The 23,227-nt window shown below is 29.1% G+C and overlaps 3 protein-coding genes across 5 annotated transcripts; 1 reads left to right on the plus strand and 2 right to left on the minus strand.

Moving 5' to 3' along the window:
• Positions 1-2,657: 2,657 nt before the first annotated feature.
• Positions 2,658-12,463, minus strand: LOC145193698 (transcriptional adapter 2-alpha-like). 3 transcript variants are annotated; one of them, XM_090068350.1, is made up of 17 exons: positions 12,254-12,461; positions 10,298-10,357; positions 10,123-10,214; positions 9,507-9,547; positions 7,400-7,456; positions 7,204-7,254; positions 7,006-7,094; positions 6,241-6,380; positions 6,117-6,160; positions 5,977-6,007; positions 5,701-5,780; positions 5,458-5,529; positions 5,262-5,350; positions 4,961-5,004; positions 3,690-3,730; positions 3,520-3,593; positions 2,658-3,388 (listed from the first exon to the last, which is right to left on the minus strand). In XM_090068350.1, exons 1-17 carry the CDS (start codon positions 12,344-12,346, stop codon positions 3,158-3,160), a joined length of 1,329 nt encoding a protein of 442 aa, XP_089924476.1. In that variant the 5' UTR covers positions 12,347-12,461; the 3' UTR covers positions 2,658-3,157. The 3 variants fall into 3 exon arrangements, with proteins under 3 accessions (XP_089924476.1, XP_089924477.1, XP_089924478.1); XM_090068351.1 differs by having other exon boundaries at positions 9,488-9,547; positions 12,254-12,378; XM_090068352.1 differs by lacking the exons at positions 2,658-3,388; positions 3,520-3,593; positions 3,690-3,730; ... (1 more) ...; positions 5,262-5,350; positions 5,458-5,529 and having other exon boundaries at positions 5,739-5,814; positions 12,254-12,463.
• On the minus strand, positions 12,453-13,914 carry LOC145193697 (tubulin epsilon chain-like). Its single transcript, XM_080071188.2, has one exon. The coding sequence runs from the start codon at positions 13,912-13,914 to the stop codon at positions 12,538-12,540; it is 1,377 nt and encodes a 458-aa protein (XP_079927314.2). The 3' UTR covers positions 12,453-12,537.
• Positions 13,915-20,100: 6,186 nt separating this feature from the next.
• LOC149881356 (uncharacterized) lies at positions 20,101-22,909 on the plus strand. The gene is made up of 3 exons (XM_090067980.1): positions 20,101-21,426; positions 21,496-21,966; positions 22,868-22,909. Exons 1-3 carry the CDS (start codon positions 20,101-20,103, stop codon positions 22,907-22,909), a joined length of 1,839 nt encoding a protein of 612 aa, XP_089924106.1.
• The last annotated feature ends 318 nt before the right edge of the window (positions 22,910-23,227 follow it).

Consider the following 23,227-nt stretch of genomic DNA (forward strand, 5'->3'; position numbering starts at 1 on the left):
GTTTGTCATTTGTTGTTTTGTGTAGTTATTCTATGAGGAATTATAATAATCTGAGAAAGGTTAGTCACTGGTCGAAGAACTGAAACGGTATTTCATTGAAATACCTTTGGTATGAATTTCACCTTGAGATTTGAAACAATCAAAAATCTTTACCTTCACTAACGAATTTATTTCAGTTATTTAATAGTAAATTAAAAAGTATTCGTATCTGATTTTATCAATTTCAGTTTTTTTTTTACAAAAGACTTTAAAAATGCTTGGAATATAAATCTTTTTCCGAAATATAATCAACTATTTCCAATTATTTCTTATCTAGATTTTCTGTATTTCTATTGTTTTGATGCTGAAATCTACCAATAATATCTCGTTAAAATCTACCAATACTATTTCTTTGCTTTGATAACTAAGATTGCTCATGTAGTGGGAAATATTTATGTATAAAGAGTGGATATTTGATATCTACTTTCTTTTCTTTTCTCGACCGTCAATTTTTCAATCTACATTTTCTTTTCTTTTCAACAATATTACTTTTCCAATTTTTTACATTTTACATTTATAAACTATAATTCTATTCTATTACAATCCTATACTTTTTAATATATAATTCTATTTCATACAAATCTGTATTTTACAAATTTATATTAAAAATCAACATAAGAATTACATTTTAAAAATTTATGTTTTACAACCAGATTTGACTGAAATGCCTTAAATAAAATTACCCAAACGACATTAGTGCCTTATATGAAGTTACCCAGACTGTGTGGAACATCTGAAAAATACACGTACTTTCCTCAGATGTTTCATACAGTCCTAAATGGCGTCATTCATAACACAAATTGTGATATTGATGCTTTAGTGTTTTAAAACCAGATTTTTAACTAGAGATTTGCCGCTCTCTGCAAAAGTTTTCAAATGCGCCCCTAAAACTCTTTTGATGTAAATTAGTTTGTTAATATCTTTTTGTTAACTGATACTTTAATTACATTTGCTTGTAAATTGTAATTAAACCATTGAAGCATTACACAAAGATTGCAGGAAGTAAAAACTTAAACAAAGACAGTTACAATTTTTATTCATCAAACATAAAAAAAAAAAAAAAAAAATAACCATGTCATTAACTTGCTGGGATAAAAGTGTTTGCTATAAATTCCAAACATATAACTAGAGTTAAAAATAATGATATAGAGATAAATACTTTGTAATTTTCTAGTTTGCAAAATCTTGTTATTTTTTTAAATCATGGTGATGAATTTTTTTAACCATGGTGATGAATTCAAAAAAAGTTTCTTTTTATTTATGACCTTTTTTTTCCTCCAAAAAACGAAAAGCAGAAAAAGAAAAAGTTTTTAAAACGTTTATAAAAAGTTTTTAAAACGTAAATACTTGCAAATGTCCTGTTATTTTGGATATATAACCATTGTGCACTAAGGATTATATGCAATGTAAATAAGAAAAACGTAATATAAAGTAACATGATAATGACAACACTATATATAGAGTTGCATTGGTTTAAAGAAGATCCTTACATTTGTTATTTCTGTCAATGAAAACCATATTGCTTGAAAATTATATCAATTAGACAGTGCTACATATCACCTCTTACATGTATTTCACACGTGGTCATATTCTCTACAAATAAAATTTTACTTTTGAGATAAGTTTTGGGATTTTTCTTTTCAAACTAAGTAAACAGTGGCCGGGTATTGAAAATAATGGCCGAGTGTTTGACATTTGCATTGTCTCAAAAGGAAGACTCGAATATCATTTATTCAGTTTCAGTTTATAAATATTATTATTCCATAAATATGACATATTTTAATAAAAATTTTTTTAATGTTTTGAAGTTCGGCATTTCCCAACTGTTTAGCGACGTTGACATTTCTAGAGCTTTTACAAATCTGTTACAACTATTTTCAATCGGGTTCCTTAGGGAGATTTTTTAAATAGCAAAAAATTTTGATATTTTGAGTTTTTTACAAAGCCTGTAATTTCTACAAAAAAGAAAAAAAGCTATTGCATATCTCGTACTTTCAGCTTTCTACTTTCTGAAACTGGTAATACTCAAAAAAGGTTGTAAATATATTAAATTAGAAATCATTATTACTCATGCGATTGACACTCAATCAAACCTTCATATAACAAAAAATAACCATATCAGCACCAAGTTGGAAAAATACGTGACAAAAAAGTTGCAGGTTGGAATTTAAACAACACCAAGTTGGAAGAATACTAAAAACTTAGCTTTCCTGATAAGAATAGGAAAAGGTTTATTACATAACAACCTAGCCAAACGTTTGTAAGAAAAAAACGAGAGAAAAAACGTAAGTGTAAACTCAAATTAGAGATTGATTTGAACACGAAGAGTTCAACCTCAAATCGACCAAAACAGCGAACAGGGAAAGTACCTCAAATCAATCCAACATCTGCAAACAAGATAAAAACTTTGCTCTGACTTCTTCCATAATAATCAGACAATTTTGCATAGAATGCGAGAGCTTTTTTTTTCGATATAAGCCAGTTCCCTGCATTAGTTAAATTCCATTTTCTCTATTCATTTTGAGAGATCTTTTTAAGTAATATTGGAACAGATGTCTCATTCAAGAACAGTACAGATATATTTTTTTTAGAATCGTAAAACAAAACGCTATTACGCAATTTTTCTCACTAAAAATATTTTTTTTAATAAAACGGAATGACAAAATCTGGACATGACGGAATGACACAAACGGAATGATAAAGTGTGGAACAAAAGTATGGTATAACACCGTTACCTCAATATTATAATGCACCTAAGACCTATTTAATAAAGATAACCTCTCGCAATGTTTTGCAAACTAGTCACTTTCACCAATATATGCACATACATCCTCTAGTTTTAAAATGATGTTTTACATACCAGCTCAATAAGTTTTTTCTAAAAGCATTTGTTCATTATTTCTTTCACAAAATAACTTTGAAATAGTGACGAAGAAAATTTAGACCTTATTTCCACCAATCTATCATACCGACGATTCATTTGAGGTCCTGACATCTAACCACATAGATAAAAATTAGTATTTTATCAATTTAACGAATTCCAGTCACAACTGTTATGTAAAACTTTCAAATCAATAGGCTTTGCAAAATTAAGATGATTTTTGGATCATTACATTTTTTAAGCGGGAACATTCTGGTTATCGTTATTATTCTCTTCGCTTTTACCCTGGCACTGAATATAACCTTGTTCGACGCAAAATTCAAACAAACGTTTAGTTTTATTGACGTCAATTTTCAGTAGGGCTCTTGCGGTCTGCAGTTTTAACCCGTTTTGATAAAAAGATTCGCGTTGCAAGATGTTGCGATGGTGGAGATAAGCGTTTGGAAGTAAGCGAATGCTTGAACAAAGCTGAACAAAAAATATATATATATATATGTTTTTCTCAACGTTTAAATTAAAAAACCAAATCGTCGTTTAAATTAAAAAACCAAATCGTCGTTCAATCGTCGAACGATTTTGAAAAAGGAACTTTGAATTACCTCTTTTTCGGCAAGTGTCAGTCTGTCTGTACCGGGTAGGTTAGTCAAATCAAGAGGTGGACAAGGTTTACGATCTATTGAAAACAAATAGAGGCTGGTAACGAAGTTAAAAATAAAAACAAAGTCATCGATATATGTATAAACTCACTGGCAGCATAAAAAAAACATACTTAGCAAAGAAACTGTTGGTATAGGTAGTGAGGACTTCTTTCTACAATAAATTTATTAGCAAAATTAATAACTCAATATCAATAATTTATTAGATTGGTATTTGTAATACATATACATTGGCTGGTAAGATGTTTCCAGAACTTTAGAGAAATTTCTTCAATATTTTGCCTGTCTTTGAATTTGACTCGGAACCTTGATACAAATATAAAAAGATATTTTTCTGGGACATCCCTCCAGCAGTGTATGTAGAGATAGTAGGAGCTCACATGTTGCATTTTTTGAATTTTTCTCCATTAAGAGGTGCAACAGAGCATATAAGGATCTATATATTTGAAGTATATATCTAGAAATGCAATAAAATTGTCCGACAGATGTAGTTGTATTTTACTAAGCATTTACCCTGAGCTATATTAGAGTCTAGTTCTCAAAATCTTTAATGTACAGAAGCTGATAGCAAGTATTAACATGTTATACTTTTTATATGGGACACTCTTTGCTTTGTGCAAAAAAGAAGAAAAATAGAAGAGTTTGATATCATTTAACTAGAACTTACATAAAACATCGGTGATTTTGAACTATGAATATAATAAATAATTATTTGTTGTTATGATAATCTAGATGACAGTTCTGTGACTAAATATGTTTTGTAACTGAAGTACCTGAATTATTCTGAATTATCTCATTTTGACACGAACTTTCACGTGTTGATAGTGTGTCATGTTGGAGAATGGAGAAAATTTAAAACAAATGAAGTAAATTATAAAAAGGCAGCAACAAATGTGATTGCAAGAAAAGATTTGCCACTGTAAAAATGTTTGACAAAACGCCCGGTGATGCCATCACCGTTCGTGAAATATTTTCCCAACTCAAACACTACCTGGATTAAACAAGGTGTTTAATCCAGGTAGTGTTTGAGTATCAGAAGTGAATAGCAGAAGAATAAGAAGACAACAGCAAAGAAATGAATTAATAAACTGTCCCTAATGAACTGTTATTATGAGAAAAAGTGGTCAAAAATTAAAAGCAACAATATATACATATATATATATATACATACATACATATATATATATATATATATATATATATATATATATATATATATATATATATATATATATATATATATATATATATATATATATATATATATATATGTATAAATACACACACACAGAGTTACAGATACACACATATCTACATGCATATATGCACACAGGTGATAACAGAACAAAACAAAGTAAAAGAAAAAGAGAAAGTCTGTAAAAACCCATTTATTTGTCTTTGAAGCCAAATTTGACATGCTAAAGGATTCTAAAAAAAAATAGTTTTATTATTAGGTAACATTATCTAATAAAAAAAAAAAAAAAAAAAAAAACTAATTACAGCATGAGCACAAAATCTTTTTTTAAAAAAAAAATTATAAACTTTTAGATGAATTCATTTTATGACAAAAAAGTCAATAACAATTTTTAAAAAAGTCAACAAACAATATTTATAACAATTTATAATATTTATAACAATTTATAATATCTATAACAATTTATAATATTCTCATATTATTGACCTACATCTTTATGGAGAAAAACTTCACTTAAACTTTCTCGATTAGGCTTTAATTTTTTCCTTCGCTGTTTCAATCTTTCGTAGATTCGAGCATCTAGAAATTAACATCATTTGATATGAAGACTTTTTGTTATATATATTTTTAAATTCGGCTATAACTTTAAAAAAGCCAAGAAAAAAAAGCAATATTTCAAGTGCTACCTTTCATATTGCACAACCCCATACTTCTATATTCCTGAAGAAGTTTAATTTGATTTTCGAGCTGCTTCTGATCTAAACAAAAGTGTATAAACCTAAGTATACATCAATGTATCTACTAACTACCATCTTGAATACATAAAAGCTCTGTATACACAAATCTATATATTAGTGTCTAAAGCAAAAACCTAGTCAAATAAATAAAATGCTTTAACATTATTAATGATTACTCCGAAATTTACTGACATAGCAAACTTTGGACAAGTTTCTCATGTTCTTCAGGCTCTGTGAACATAGCAAATCTCTTCAATATTTCTCGAAGGTCTCTAGGAAACATTTGAAAGCAAAATCATTGAAGACCTTTCCAAACAAAGAAAATGCGTATAGCAGCAGACACATAAGCTAAATATATATGTGTATGTATGTTTGTTTGGGTCAATAGGCTCAAGAAATAATTTTATATCAGAAAGAAAGTGTTGTCAGTGAAAAATAATTTTACCAAATACATATAGGAAAATATACCTTTCTAATCGACTCTTGGCAAACACAAGACCTAAAAAATTAGGTGAGGGTTTAAATTTAAATTTAGCCAAAAATGTCTCTGCAGCTCAAAATGTTTAGCATTAAAAAATTCTTTTGTTTAAAATAAATAAGAAACTAACCATTGTTCAAAGGAGCATCAAGCATTCCATAGTCCCGTAGCAACCTGCAGTATGAAAAAAGCTCTTAAACTGATGTTGTGAAAATATATTTTAAATATAAAACTAAAACTTCTCAACTATTTACATTTTTTTCACTTCTCTCTCTTTCAATCTCCTGAAGTAAATATCAACAACAGCCAAGTTAAGTTCCACAATCAGTTCATCATCTTCATTGACATCAATATCAACATCTTTCAAATCACACTCAGCAAAATTATCTGATTCCTTAAAGTCCAAAAAAAGATCTATAATATTTTTCATGATTAATTTAAGCATTTAGTTTCAATTGCTGAAACTAAAATTAATTATAAAAACTTAAATGATTTGCGATTTATTACTAAGATATTATATTTCAAAACTTCAACAACAGCTTTTCTCAAAAAACAGGGAAGCACATGTACTTTTCTCTTTTTAACCATCTTCACAGCAAAATTCTGGCTTGCAGTTGAATTAATTCAGTTATGAGAAATAATTTGATGCACAATATGCATTACATGTTCAGTTAACTTTTAATTTAGAAACAGTCTTTATTAGTAAAAACATTTTTTTAAAAAAAAATTTTCTACAAATATGAAAATTTAAGCTCTCAAACAAATAATTAACATGAATTTAGGTCACATCAAATTTTACCCTTCAACAACCCTTTTTATACCATCACTGCCTAATGATTATATATCGTTAAATATTGTTACTCTCCCATGTTCTATGAAGTCATTTCAGATTTATATTACTTATAACCTATATAAAACTAATCAAAATAAATACTTAGCAATAAGTAATAAGAACCAGTTCAGAAAAAAATAATAATAAAAAAAGACAATAATAACTAAATTTGTATAAAGTCAATTACCAATAGAAAATCCCCACGAGCAGCCATGTAACCAACTAAAAAAAGTAAGTTGTCTGAATTCTCTTCAGGACGAGGGGGAGCATTGCCAGCTATTTGGAAAATAACTTAATTAGATTTTTTACTATAAACATTTAATAAAGTATTAAAACTAAACTCTATTATTATCAGAAATAACAAAACATGACAAAACAAGCACACCTCTGTAATATATAGGTCTCCGCCAACAAACTTCCTCACTCTCTTTGAATTCTATATAAAAATTCGTATAAAACTTCATTTTATAAATTCCTACTCTTTTTAAACAAGAAGTTTTTTTTAAAGATAACAGATTTTTGTGTTGAATACATTTTTAACTTTTCAGTAGATAAACCTTTTTAAACTTTAATATTTTTACTTGGCAATGGAGACAGTGGCTCATTAATGTAATATTTTAAATAATGTGTCTCGCATTCTAAAAATAGAAAATACGATAAAAACAAATTGTAAAAACATCAGCAAAAAAGTTTAAAAAAAAAAAAAATTTCTGAAACAACGTCATAGTTTTAAATTTTTGATTGATTACTATTTGAAAATGTATTACACAGAAGCTTTTAAAAATGTAAGGTCAGTTAACTTTTTTTTGAAAACTATTTAATTTTTTCTCAATAAATAATTTTTAAATGATAAGTAGTTAAAAAACTTTGATTTATTAATTAGCTTTCTAATAGTATATAACAACTTATGAGTCCTATTTTTCCTTTCTGAATAATTTAATGGTAAATTAAAGCAACCTTATTAATTACTTGTGTCAAAAATGTGTAAAAAATATAAGGTCAGTTAATTTTAACTTAGTAACTCTTAAATTAATTATATAAGAACCCTGAAAATTTCTGTACACCCTTTGAACAATATAAATTACAAATAAATTTGAAAGAAAAAATTAATTTCTAACCAGTATTTCAAGAGATATTTCAAATAGTAAAGTCTTGGTACACTACAAGCAGAAAAATGGACAGAAAATAAGTAGCAAAAGAAGTAAAGCGGCAATTAGTTGGTCTGTCCAAAATAACACAAAAAGTTAACAGGAAATAGGAAAAATGGTGGCGTTTCACTACACTGAAAAACTATGAACTTTCAAATGATATAAAAAAATTCACTAAGAGTTAGCAGGTCATCAAAACTTTATTCTGGTTCATTTGATTCGACGTAGAATCTACAAAAAAATTAAAACAAATAATAGAAATGTAATTTTCTGCAGATGTTACTCTGCTTAAAATTTTAAACAAGTGTTGTTGTCTGATGACCAATAACGTCTGAAGTTTCTTCGCTCTATCTAAACGTTTCTCTATCGACAATAAATTCACTTCAAACCAAAGGGATCAAAGTTTATTATATTGAAGGGAAGATTCTAAAAATAGCTTCAGAGAACTGTCAGTTGAGTTTAGCAATGAGGCTGTTTCTGATAATGTTAGTCACAGCCAGGTGTCTTAATAAAAAAGGCATTGATGGTTATGTTGCTGCTAGAAAACTGCTTTTAAGGGTGACAGGTAAGATTAAAATATATAAGTGGTGTAAGGAAAGACTTCACTGGTCAGTAGAAGATTGGTCTAAAGTATTTTTTTTTTTGATGAACCGAATTTTAATTTGGTTCATTGTAAATCAAGATTTATCATTAAAGATAAGCTTCAGAGAAATATAAGGAAAGATTTTGTATCAAGAGTGCAAGACGGTGCCAGCTTGATATATATATATGGGGATGCATTTCTCATCAGGGGATAGGATTTCAAAATATATATACAAAGAAAATTAACCAGTGTAATCGCAAAGAGACCTTGTTAATTAACCAATCACAATTAGAACTTAAAATTAATCACAAAGAGACTTTGAAAATTAGGCTTTTACCTACGTCTAGGCTATTTATTGGAAGGCGTAAAAATTGGATTTTCCAACTGGATGGAAATGGCACATACTGTCATCTCGGTGAAAAAGTGGTTTCAAAGGCAATATATTACTTCTACTTTGGCCAGCACAATCACCAGATCTGAACACCATTTAAAATATTTGGTCATGGATGGACAAAAAATTATCAAGAGAGAATGTGGAAAGCATGCACAACTGAAACTTGCACTGGAAAAACTTGGGAATCAAATCCCAAAGGAGTTATGTATGTATCTGATTGAATCAATGCCAAAATGTATTTTACTGATCATGCAAAATACTGAATTAAAGCCAGATCTCATGTTTTTGACACATTTCTTTTATTATAGTTTTTTGACCTAATTTTCTTTTTGATTGATTTTGGTACAAAATGGTATATATTTTTTATTTGACTATAAATTGTATTCCAAATAAAAATTTTTAAAAAATCTCTCTATCTTTTTTTTTATTTTTTTAAAAAGCCTAGAAATAATTTAAATAATTACTAAAAAATCTAAGGGACCTTATATTTTTAAAAGCCACTGTAAAAGTAAACATAAAAAAAAAAAAGTCTGTGTGATCTCACCTACATAAATAAAACATACCATCTTTATTTTTTGTTCCAATTTGTTTGGATACTTCACTCCTAAAATTTATGACAATTTATGTTTATGCCATTTATTCAAGTTTTATTTTTTTAAATATAATTTTATTCTATATTATTTTGCATACTTATAATATACTACATTTTTTAAAACTATTTTAAACTAGATTATTTTATATACTTATATTGTATAATGCTTTTAACAACTTAAACTTTTGATAGCATCAGTACCCCGGCCTTCAGAAGGGGTTAGATCAAAATTTGCCACACCAAAGTACCCACGCAATGGCAGCAGGTACTTTGGTGTGGCAAATTTTGAGTCATTAAATATGAATTGAACTACAATTCAATATAATAAATGCGTACTATATTTAGGTAATAGAATCTCAAAGAACAATTTGACTGCATATTTAAACATGGCAAAACAGTATGCTTTTTTATTCTTAAAAGTGTTTTTTTTTTTAAGTATTGATGCGTCATTCTTTACCATCATCTTTACAGAATTATTGACAAATAATATCTAAAACAGATTTTAAGGAATGCCTTTTCGCCTGCAACTCTTGTGTTATCAAAAAATTTTTAAAAAATGAACCAAGAATCAAAGTAAAAATATTAACCAGTTTCCAAAGCCGTATTCAGAAGTAGCTTCCAAAAGCCGCAACTCTTCAGCAGCAGTCCATTTTTTGTCAAATAGATTAAAGTTGCAGCTCTATTTGTAAAATCAAAACTAATACTTATATTTCAAAAATATATTTAATAAAAAAGTTTGCATTCAAATAAGTAAAAACATACCTTTAGTATGTATTTGTGATTGCTTTTGTGATCTGTTGTCTCTCGGCCTTTAGCAAAGCACTATATATTAAAATATTTTTAAAATTTTAAACAAAACAATTTCAGACTTAAATGTTTAACAGAATTACGATTTATATATACAGCAGAATACAACAAACTCCTAACTGTATGTTGGGGTAATAATTAAGATAAACTTTTGTATAAAAAAAATTTTAAAAAAATTTAAATGTATTTAACTCTCTCTTCCCCCTTAATAAAAAAAAAAAAAAAAAAAAAGAATTTTAAACATAAGAAAAATGTTACATTTTGAAAAATTTCATAGATACTTCCTACTTAGTATTTAAAAAGAACTTTAAATTTAGTTTTTCTAAATTTAGTACACAATGAAATAAGATCTTGGATAACTTTCATAGTTCTTTATTGTTCAAAATAAAAAGTATACATATAAGACGACCAAACATTCACGTTCAAAATACTTGTTGAAAAAAACAGCCTCTGTAGCCAGAGATTGATTCCTTCAAGATTTAACAATTAATCAATAACTCAGTTTGCAATGTTTCAGTTTGTTATTAACTAAAACAAGATGTTGTATTCTATTTGAAGACTTAATATTTTAGACCGAGCTTTAGAACATGGTCTAAAATATAATATATTTGTTGCTTCAATCTAGCAACAAATATATTGTGAGTGTTATTGTGTAAAATTATTTGTAAGCAGCCAAATAAATTATATTTGAAAGTGTTGACGTTTTTTTGTATTTTTTATAAATATTTTAGTAGATAATTTAGGATAACTAAGGTATTTATTTGATCTTTTAGGTCTAACTTTCTACAAATCATAATTTGTGAAATGAAACCATTTTCTGCTTCTACATGTGTAGGATACTTGCCATCATCTTTGCTATAAAATTAACAATCATTATTTATATTAGACTCCTCATTTATACTTAATTCTACTTTTTGATGAATCTTTACTTTTTATAGAAGCCATCTTTATTGTGGCATGCCCAACAGCTCCATACAACTTGCATTGTACTTCATGATCAGTTTTATTATCAGTAAACAACTGCACTTTGATCAATTAGCATGCCTGCTGATAAAATCATGCAATTCTCTCCATACATTATAAATAAAAAAAAAAACTTTTCCTTGGATCAATTGAAAGGTTTCTCTCATCAGAACAACCTAATATTTTGTCCCTATACCTGGGAGTCAACATTGGTTTTTCAAACAACTGCATTATAAACCATTGGATTAGCACAACTTGACAAAATATAAAGATGTTCTTTTATTCATTTGTTTTTTTTCTCTTCTAGACCCAGAATGAAGTTGGATGATACCTTTCTTGTTGTTAGGTTTTAGAATATTTTAGACGCAACTAGTAAACCTCTCATAAAATGATAGTTGTTATTTATCTATTCCTTAAACTGGTGCTATATCTTAATAAACATTATTTGCCATTTAGTTGTTTTTCAACCTTCTTCTTGGAACTTTAACTTTTAAATCTCAAAACTACATAAAAATCCTTAAATAAAAAACTAAACTAAACTAAAAAAACTAAAAACTAGACTAAACCAAGCCACCAATCACATTTTAATAGAGTTTTTCATAGAAAATAAACAAATTAACATAAATTGATAAAGTAACTATCTTTTACAATTGTCTTGAAAAGGGATGGAGTGGACATCGATTTAAAACTTTGGGAAGTATTTTTTTATTGTATTTTTATGGGTCTTTACTAAAAGTCAAGCCACAAAAAATTATTGAATAAAATGAAACTTTAAAGTTATAAAAGTAGATAATTGTTTACCATATCATGTAAAAAAAAAAATAATATATGGCTGCCTTTTTATGATGCTGATACCTTTCTTTTTTTTTAACCCTCTGTATAAGAGTATATTATATATAAGATAAAGTATATTGAGTATTAAACTAAATTTTAAAAATAAAAACCAACTTTTAAACACAGCTCTAAGTTGCATTCATCACAATGAATGTAAGGCTCTTTTAAAATATTTGAACATAAGGGGCAAGAAATATTGTCATCCATAATGTAGTTATGATTCTAAAGATAAATTCACATATAGAAAATTAGAACAATCAAACTAAAAACATTAAAAACTATAAAAAATAGTTACAACAACCAAAACAAAGCATAGTTTATAGAATATTATAGAATAAGCTGCATTAACATTTGCTAACTGAAAGATACACTACAAGGTACAAAATGGTACAAAAATGTTAGTAAACTTTCAGTCTCTCAAAGGATGGTGGTGAAATCTTTGAAGTTGCTTCTAATCGTTCATACTCACTAATAAGAGAATCAATTGAATCCAGACTTTCATTAAACAAATCTTGCTCAAAACCCGAAACATGTGTGTAGTGATGTAAATGTGCTTTCCTTTTATACAGTTTAACAAACCGATTTCGTAAATCCATGCAAGTATGATGAAAGCACGTATTATTTGCCAGAGTGAGTAAACAAGATTTTAGATTTACAGGAGGTACAGAGCACAATCCTGTTTTCCAACCTTCTTGATTCCAATACACAAAATTTAGCTTGGGTTTTAGTCTCTCAATGTTTCTTCGAATATCTGAAACCTCAACCTCACCTCTCACCATTAAGGCACAGGCAAGGTAAAGTCCATTTCTTGGGTCAACACTCAACAACTGATTTTCTTTTGAAAAAGCATCAGTGAACATCTGATTAAGATTTCGTGTTGGGAAGTTAATTGAAGATGATCCACATATTGGTGCCATACTTGATGTTAGATAATGCAATTTTGGAAAAGGAACTAGATTCATTGATATTTCATTTAAATCAATATTCATTGATCCTTCAAATCTTGAAGAGCTTGTTAAGTTTAATAATAAATTAGCAACAATATTGTTCATACTATCAAATGGTTTTTCTGATTTTTGCTGAGGACTGCAACCAGAGTATTTAGAAATGTATTTTGAGATATCTATCAACGCTTGATTTTCAATTGGTAAAACACAGTCAGCTGCTTCAGTAAGTTGGTGCATTGCCATTAATGAGTTGTAAGGAGATGTCACAACATCATCATCTTCTGAAGGATACACAGCTGTTACAAATCGAAATACCTCAGGGTATTCATCTTCAAGCAAGCGCAAAACAAATGTTCCCACTCCTGATCCAGTACCACCTCCCATTGAGTGAAGGCAAAAGAAACATTGCAAACAATCACACTGTTCTGCAGATTTTCTAATTACTTCAGAAATTTGGTCTTTGTACTTATTCCCATAATCAAAATACCCAACTGCCCAATTATTACCAGCACCTGAAACATCATTAATAACTTGTTTTTGATCAAACAAACTAGCCAAAGGGCTCTTCATTATATCATTTACCACACCTTCCTCCATATCAATTAAAACTGCTCTTGCTTTCAAATTCATCAAGTTTTTTACACTGCCAGCTGCTTTAAATTTACACACTGCTGTTTTTTTATCATAATTTTGAAAAAAACTTGACAATGACTCATTCCAACATAATAATTTGTTTACACTTTCATACTCTTTCAAAGCACAATCCCAGAAACAATAACCAATCTGGTTGCCACATTGACCAATTTGAATAATAATAGATTGAGTCATACCAGAGCAATTTATTGCAAAGCAAATTATATAAATACTGGATTATTTATAAACATACATAAAATGTTTAATTTTTGTATGAATATCAAATATTTCAATTTCAAACTTCTTATATAGAAATAAAATGTACAGGTACATTTTGAAAGGTTTGACTGATGAAAAATGTCAGAAGCATTAAAAAAATTAATGATTCTAACACAAAAGTAACAGAAGGAAAACTATGATAAACTACTTTTGGACATACAATAATATTATAGTTAACAGTTTGGATTTAAATTATTTGAAACATAAGGTTTCATTCTCTACAAAGAATTTAACGTAATTAAAACCTAATACCGCCGCTTGACAATTTTCCTTTCTTTAAGGAACAAGTTTTACACTCTTATTAAGTTTTTTTTTTTTTTTTTAGATTATAATACATGTCAATATTTACATAAATATTCCTTATTCGTTTGCGTATGTAAATTATTTAAAAAAACATTAAAGATAATTTATTTCCTTCATTTTAAAATTGGGGTAAACGGATACATGCTGAGTAAAATATGCTAGAATAAAAATTTGTCAACTAATATTTTGGACAACATCAATTAAGGACATTATGAACTTTGTACGAGTTAAAGTACTTCGTTATTTAAATTCGTCACGCTGACACGGCGCACACAAAAAGTCCAAAAAAAAAGTTTAAAATAATGTTTTGTAACTAATATAGATAAATGTCAGAGTATTTGTTTGTTTTTTCGTACTTAATTAAAGTATCTTAAGAAATCTGGACTAACGACTTAGTGCGCAAATTATATTTGCACAAGTACCTTAAAAACTCAAATGTTCAATAAATTGTGAAAAATCTTATAAGGGAAAAATAAAATTTTCCCTCAAAAAGCTCTCCGTACAGACGGTTATCACGGGATCAAGATATTGCCAACCTAGCTGACCCAAGAACGCCACTGAAATGGAGCGTACATCTAAAGGTACCCTATGATGCAAATTTTGAAATCTTTTAATTTTGTCCTCGGAAAATAAATTTAATTTGAATGTTCAACTTGAGCAAAATTTTGAATAAATTATGCGCCAATAAAAACACCTGTAGAATGAGAACCACCCTATATAATTTGATATAAATTGGTACATGTAGCCTATAGCCACACCAAACTCTGGATAAATTTCAGTCGGATTGGTTAACAGATTTATGGCAGTTTTAGTTTACACTTTGTTAGTTTTTCGCTACTTATACCTCAAAACGTCACCGATTACTATGATATTCGGTCACTGTTTTCAAAATAATGGTTACATGAGTGTTCTACTATGTAATACAAACAATTTTTACTATAATTTTTTAATTGCTACATGTACCGTTTTCATTTTATAGACCAAAATATTGAATTACTATTTAACGCGCGGTTTGACTTGGCATAAGCATAGCGTGAAAATCTCAGCATTTCTCTAAAGTATAAACTACTACCAAAATGCAAAAAAGTCTCATAAAAAATGATTGAAAAGATTTTCTAAGGTTACCTACATAGAAAATAAAAAATCTCATCAAACAGAAAAACTGTGAGAAAACCAAATATTTTTTTATATTGACTAAGATAATTGACTTAAAAAATTAGATAACTAAGGTGATTGACCGCTAAAATGTTCACAGATTAGGATTGTTTTGAAACTAAAATCTTTACAGATTAGGATTGTTTTGAAACGAAATTTGTAAAAATTTAAAAAAATAATTGCAAAAGCACAAAAAGACAAAATCTCTATCAAAAGTTTACTAAAAGTGCAATATTTTTTGAAGAGAGAAATGAAGTGGAGAATAGTCTTTTGAAGTGCAGTAAAAATCGTTTTTTAGGATTAGTCTCATCAAATAAGATCTTATATAAATTGTCATTAAGTGAGACAAGTATCATTTAAATGATTATAAGTATGTTAATAATTGTAAGTATATAAATTAAGGTTACGTTTTGTAAAAGGCAGATTTTGATTTAGTGAAGTTAGATTTAGTGAGTTAATACAATGACAAATTAAGCAAAAATTCATGATGAAAATCGAAAGTTTGTTTGCTTGGTAAATCTGAAAAAATGTGTAAGATAGCTTACTATTTTCCAAGCAGATCGAATATGCCAACTGTACAAGACCAAGGTCAATATTAGTCTTTCTCGAGTACCATAAGGACTCAGCAAATCATGCAGAACTACTTTGCTCAGGAAACAAGAGGGTAAAGAATTTGCACTCCCCGCTTTGTTTAATTTCAAGTCAATACAAGTTAGACACTGCTACAAAAGGTACGATGTGTTATTGCCTAATTTGCAAAATTGATTGTTCAAAGGTGTAAGAAAAACATGATCTTGAATAGCAAACCACCATAGGGAAAGCACCAAGTGTGCGTTGTAGCACATGCCTCAGCCCTTTAGAAAAAGGTTTGCCCCACCTCTTCTCTCAAATAAAGTACAGGAAAAACCTTCAATCTTTAGCAGCAAAAGATGCCAAAGCAGTCGAACAAATTGCATCTCGAGTTATTTCTAATAAAGAATTATCCCCGGAAGGAAATATTCGACTTGCTGAAGCATCATGCAGGACTCCACTTACAATTAGCTCCGGTAAATATTTATACAGGGTGAGGCAAAATTAACTCCCCCATTTGGTTTGCTTACAATTTTTAAATGAAAGATTTTTTTTTTTTTTTTAAATAAATGTTTATTTAGCATTTAAATTTTTTGTTTGTCATTTTTCAAAAATGGTATCAACTAAATGTCTGCCTTTAGCGGTTCTACACAAATCAACTCTTTTTATTGAATTTTTCATTACTTTTTTGAGTATTTCAATCAGTATGTTTTCTATTTCTTGTCGAATATTGTTTTTCAGTTGATCAAGAGTTTGTGGTTTATTCACGTACACCTTTTCTTTTAAATAACCCCATACAAAGAAGTCTGAAGCTGTTAAATCGACTTGGAAAAAGGTCTTTCAAAATCCGTGTTGTTTCTTTGGCTGTATGTGGTATGGCACCGTCCTGTTGAAATCACATATTGTCCAGATTTTGTTCTTCCATTTGTGGCATTAAAAAGTCTCGGATCATTTGTCAATAATTATCACCAGTAACAGTTGTTGTTTGTCCATTTTCGTATTAAAAAAAATAAGTTCCAATGTCATTTTTGGCATGAATAGCGCACCCAACTGTTTTTTTTTTTGTGGATGCAATGATGTTTCATGAATGATTTGTGGGCTTTCACTTCCCCAGAATCGAGAATTTTGTTTATTGGCATGGCCACTGAGATGAAAATGTGCTTCGTCACTCAACATTTTTTTTTCTAAAATTATTAATTTCTCTCGCAAGATTCAAAATGACATTACTGTACTTCAAACGCTGATTATCGTCTCTGGGCCATAGCTTTTGTACTAACTGATTTTGTAAGGGAAAAGGTTTAAATCTTTTTTCAAAAGCGCTCTTCGTCGAAGAGAGCGCTGAGAAATGTTAAGCACGTCTTCTTGTTGAATGTTAAGTTGTTGAGCACGTCTTCTTGTTGATGTTTTTGGTGACTCTGCAACACTTTCACAAACACGAGCGATATTTTCTTCAGAGGGGCGGTTTTTAGTCTTCCTGAATAGTGAGAGTCTAAAGTTGTTCCATACTGTTCAAATCGATTTGATAAAGCATGAATTGTTTTCTTATCAGGTGCTAATTGATTACGATGTCTTTTTCGATATTCTAGTTGAGTTAACAGAACTGACTTAATTTTTTGAATAAAAAAAGTCACGATTTCTGCACGTTGTTGTGGGTTGAATCGATTCATAATTATTTTTGTGCTATTCTACTTTAAAACTGTAAAAAAAAAATAATGACAGTTAATATCAAAATAAAAAATAACAGCTCTTTCAAATAGGGGAGTTAATTTTGCCTCACCCTGTACTAAAATAATTTTTACATTCATATATTGAAAAAATGTCTTGACAATTAAGAAATGAGACATTTTTAAGTATATTTTTGACAAGCTTCTAATCTCTTTAAAAAAGAATAATTTAAAAGCTTTACTCAAACTTTTTGAACAAAGTTTATTATAAACATAAAATATGCATGTTTTGGTTTCAAAGTAGTGTCCAAACACCATCAAGCGCTCCAAAATTTACCACTCTAGCTCCTGTAAATGTACAATTTTATGCTGGCCTGCCAAACAACGGATTAAAAACTGGTTAGAACTGAACTGGTCAAACATCAAGCAGAAAGATGGTAGAGCCAAATTTTTACATGAATTTCTTAAGAGCAGATCAACATTTAAGTGATTCACCTGCAGCGAATTAAAAATCACCGACGGAAAAGGAGATTCTGGTCTTGTGAATCATGTTATTCAATCTTGCAAACTATCTGGTGGCTATTTTGTTAAGCTTGGAATTGATGGTGGCAAAGGTTTTTTCAGGTTTTGTCTAAGCATTGTTGATACTGCGTTTAGGAATGAAACCAGCTTAACGCCACAAAAAGTCTAGCCTCGAGTCTTTTTTAGTAATCTGGCGGGTTTGAGCCCATATCATGGGGGCAAGTTCGACGGAAGCAAATGCGGAAAACTTCTTAAAAATGTAAATCTGCTGCATCAACTTGCTGATACAAGCTTAATTTCCAACATCTTTCCCATAATTAAAACATTTAAAAATTTCAATTTAATTGTCAAGTCTTGCTTTGGATTCATCCTACAGCTGGAATATGCTGAAAGAATTGTGAATTTCAAAAGGTGTTGCTTAATGATAACGGGTGCAATCTTAAACCTAAAGTAATGTATTTGACCACATCAAGGATTTCATCAGCCACAAAAGATCCCCGCTGGTGCCCTATTGTGAACAAACTGTCGTAACTTCTCATCAAGATTTATATCAACAATGGTCAAGGTATAAGCGAAACATCCAGAATCCAAAGAAAGATTGTTATGCTGCATAACTGATCTGAACAGTATGCATCTTTAAAAAACTGCTAGCATGATTTGAGTTAATAAAGATATCGAGCAGAAAATCATTGCTTACGGTTTGTAATGAACATTTTCACCAACTTTATCCTTAAATGCTGTTCATTTAAAAATTATAAATTTCAATATTGCTTTTAAAAGTAGTATTGTATAGTATTTGTACTAAAAAAATATATTAAGCTATTTATTAATAAATTTTTGGTGGAGAAAATCAAAAAAATGTCTTAAATTAAATTCAGATGCTATTTAATGGTACATTATGAAATGTATATTTAATGGTGAAAAAGTAAAATGTAAAGAGTCAGTTTTAAATATTTATTTTTTATCACTTAATTTTGAAAGTAAATGTATTTAAGAAGGTTTCAAAAGCCAAAAAAAAAATTTTTAAAAGAGACGTATTTTTTGTTTGTTTTACCAACTGGTAGTCCTTCGGCCAGATTTTGCACTGTTTTTTTTTTTGAGGCTTTTTTGCATTTTGGTAGAAGCATGGCCTACTTTATACACGGCCGGATATGTTGCATAAATAGGCCGAAAATTAGAAGGCCAGTTTTTCAGAGTTTTTTTCGCCAGGGACGGCGTGTTGATCAAGTTTCCAAATTAGTTGTGAGAAATATGGTAAATAAATGCGCTGTGGTTAATTGTAAAACTGGCTATAAATTTAAAAAACGTGAATCTAGTTCTCTTTTTGCAAGTAAAGCTGTTTTTAGTTTTCCCAAAGATACTAGCTTAGAAGAAAAATGGATTAAATTTGTAAACAGAAAAGATTGGAAACCAAGCAAATATTCAGTTATTTGCATGGATCATTTTGAAGAGAAGTATTTAAAATATGGAAAACGAGTTACTTTAAAACACGAGTTAAAACCTGTTCCATCTATTTATTCTGAAGAAACTTGTATTCCATCTTCTGTAATGCCTAAAGTTTCTAACTTTCGTAAACCACCAACTAAACGAGATTCTATCCCAGATGAAATTCATTCATTTCAAGAAATGGATAAAATAAAAAACATTGATATGCTTCATGAATCTAACTCTCCAAATGGATTTAGTTTTCAAAGATATGAAAGTTTTGTTTTATATTATCGTTTTTTTTTTGAAGACTCCACTCCTTTTATTGAATCAATAAGTGTTGATAACAATTTGCATGTAAAACTGCATTATAAAAGTTGTCCACTTCCACTTCCTCATTGGTTTAGAATTATCAACAATTGTAAACACAAGTTTATCTATTTTAGATAATTTGGTGTCATATATGCACAATCTTGTTGAAGGAAACTCCTATTATTTAGTTAATGAACTTTCAAAACTAATCTTTTTTAAATCTAAAGGTCGACCTCCATATTCTTCAAAAGTGTTACGTTTTGCACTAATGCAAAGATATTCATCATCTCAGGCTTATTCGCATCTTCTGGAACAACTTCCTTTACCATCAAAGTCACTATTAAAAAAGTTAGTATCAGGAGGAACTGATTCCATAAAATCATTAAAGTTATTGTTAAATGAGGACAAAATAAGCAATGATTGTGTTATTCTTTTTGATGAAATGTATCTGCAGCAATCTTGTGAATACCACAGTGGTAGATTAACTGGACAAGATAAAGAGGGTAATCTCTACAAAGGAGTTATTGTCTTTATGATTGTTGGCCTTAAGAAATCAATACCTTATGTAATTAAAGCCATCCCAGAGACAAATATCACTGGAGATTTCATTAAAAATGAAATAGAGGAAAGTTTAAATACATTAAGATCTGCAGGTTTTAACATTCGAGCATTGATTGCAGACAATCATCCAACAAATATCTCAGCGTATTCTAAATTGCTTAGCATTCATGGGTCAGACAAGCCAGAAGAAAATTTCTTTATCACTTATAATGATCATAAAGTTTATCTAATGTATGATAGTGTTCATTTGCTTAAAAACTTAAGAAATAATTTGATTAGTACTAAAAAGTTCATTTTCCCACCATTTCAGTTCACCGATTACGGTTTTGATATAAAAGTGTCTGCAGGGGATATCTCTTGGGCTTTGTTTCATAGAGTACATGAAAAAGACAAAACTCTTTCAGCAAACTTAAGAAAGGCATATAAATTAGGGGAAAAGACTCTATACCCAGGTAACAATAAACAAGATGTCAACTTGGCATTAAATATATTCCATGAAACAACTTCAGCTGCAATTCAAAGTTATTTTCCTAATGAATACTCAGCATCAAAATTTTTAAAACTCTTTAATTTATGGTGGGTAGTATCCAACTCAAAAATGAAATACTCTAATAATATTATAGGAAATGCAGCTGTTATGGGGGATGGTAAGCCACAATTTTTACGTGCACTTGCTCACTGGGTTCAAGAGTGGCAAAATTTGCAGTTCAGTTCCACTGAAAGATATTGTCTCACAACTCAGACTTCTAATGCACTAGTAGTAACATTGCAAAGTACTTCAAGTCTAATTGAAGATCTTCTATTTGAAGGATATAATTATGTTCTAACCTCACGTTTCCAAAGTGATCCATTAGAGCGACATTTTTCAAAGTATCGCCAAATGAGTGGTGGCAGGTTTCTAGTTGGATTACGCGAAGTAATTACTTCTGAGAAAATTTTGCAAATGAGATCATTATTAAAAGAGAACTTTGACTTTTGGAAATAGGATTTAAAACCTTTTCATTCAGATGTGAATCTGAATTCGATTTCAGAACTTTTTAATAATGAAATTCAGGAAAGTGAGTTAGATGAAGACAGTAAAGAGGTTACAATTTTTATTGCTGGATATATATGCAGAAAGTTACTTAAAAAATTGAAATGTGAATTGTGTACTTTATTGCTAAAAAGTGATGTCGTTGACATAGATGCAGAATATATTGACCTAGTATCCAGAGGAGGTCTCTTAACTCCCTCAAAGTTACTTGCAAGTCATGTTGTTAGTTGCTTTGCTATGCTTGATGCAGTGAAACAAAGTCTACTTACTTTGGAAACTCTTGAGATCAGAAAAGTTAGCGAAAATATTTTATATGAATATAATTTGAACCAAAAATTTCTTTGTGATAGTCATTTTGAGTGGGGACTTTCTCTTGTTAATCGAACAGTAATAAATATTTTTTATAATAATGAACAAAAGATTGTAAGTGGGAGTAAACACAAACATACTGTATTATCTTTCAAAAGGAGACAAGGAGAAAAAAGAAAATAAAAAATGTAGTGAATATATATATATATATATATATATATATATATATATATATATATATATATATATATATATATATATATATATATATAAATTGTTTATACAAATAAATTGTTTTAACTACAAATTTGTTTATAATTTCAATATCGTTAATATCTCAACTCAAAATGCTATTTAAAAATGCATCTGTTATATTTTAAATGTTAAAAATTATGTATTTGAAATGAACTGTAAAATATAGTTTTACTTAATATTTGATAATTGTATTACTAATTTAATATTTAACACAGATGAATTAGCCTAAAAAATGTTAAATAAGGAATACTTGAAAACTTAAAACTTTGGAAACGTTAAGCATTACTTTTAAAACTATTTTACATTTTAAAACACAAAAACTTAAAATACTGAAAAACTGGCCTTCTAATTTTCGGCCTATTTATGCAACATATCCGGCCGTGTATAAAGTAGGCCATGGGTAGAAGTTTATACTTTAGAGAAATGCTGAGATTTTCACGCTATGCTTATGCCAAGTCAAACCATGCGTTAAATAGTAATTCAATATTTTGGTCTATAAAATGAAAACGGTACATGTAGCAGTTAAAAAATTATAGTAAAAATTGTTTGTATTACATAGTAGAACACTCATGTAACCATTATTTTGAAAACAGTGACCGAATATCACAGTAATCGGTGACGTTTTGAGGTATAAGTAGCAAAAAACTAACAAAGTGTAAACTAAAACTGCCATAAATCTGTTAACCAATCCGACTGAAATTTTATCCAGAGTTTGGTGTGGTTATAGGCTACATGTACCAACTTATATTAAATTATATAGGGTGGTTCTCATTCTACAGGTGCTTTTATTGGCGCACAATGAAGTCAAAATTTTGCTCAAGTTGAACATTCAAATTAAATTATTTTCTGCGGACAAATTAAAAGATTTCAAAATTTGCACCACAGGGTACCTTGATGTGTTCTCCCATTATAAGTGGCGTTCTTAGGTCAGCAAAGTTTGAATTATCATGATCCATGATAATGTGCTGTCAATAAACGGTTGTCATGGTTGTGATGGTTGTCATTAGGGAATTTGAGTTCGGCTTGGTTTTTCGATGTATAAGGTATAGTGGAGTAACAGAGACACTTTAGAAAAAATAAGGTAAAGTGGAGTAACAGAGACACTTTAGAAAAAATAAGG

Source organism: Hydra viridissima, unplaced genomic scaffold (assembly GCF_058129835.1).
Source record: "Hydra viridissima isolate aposymbiotic clone 2 unplaced genomic scaffold, HvirCarnegie_v1 scaffold_12, whole genome shotgun sequence".
Classification (NCBI taxonomy): Eukaryota; Metazoa; Cnidaria; class Hydrozoa; order Anthoathecata; family Hydridae; genus Hydra; species Hydra viridissima.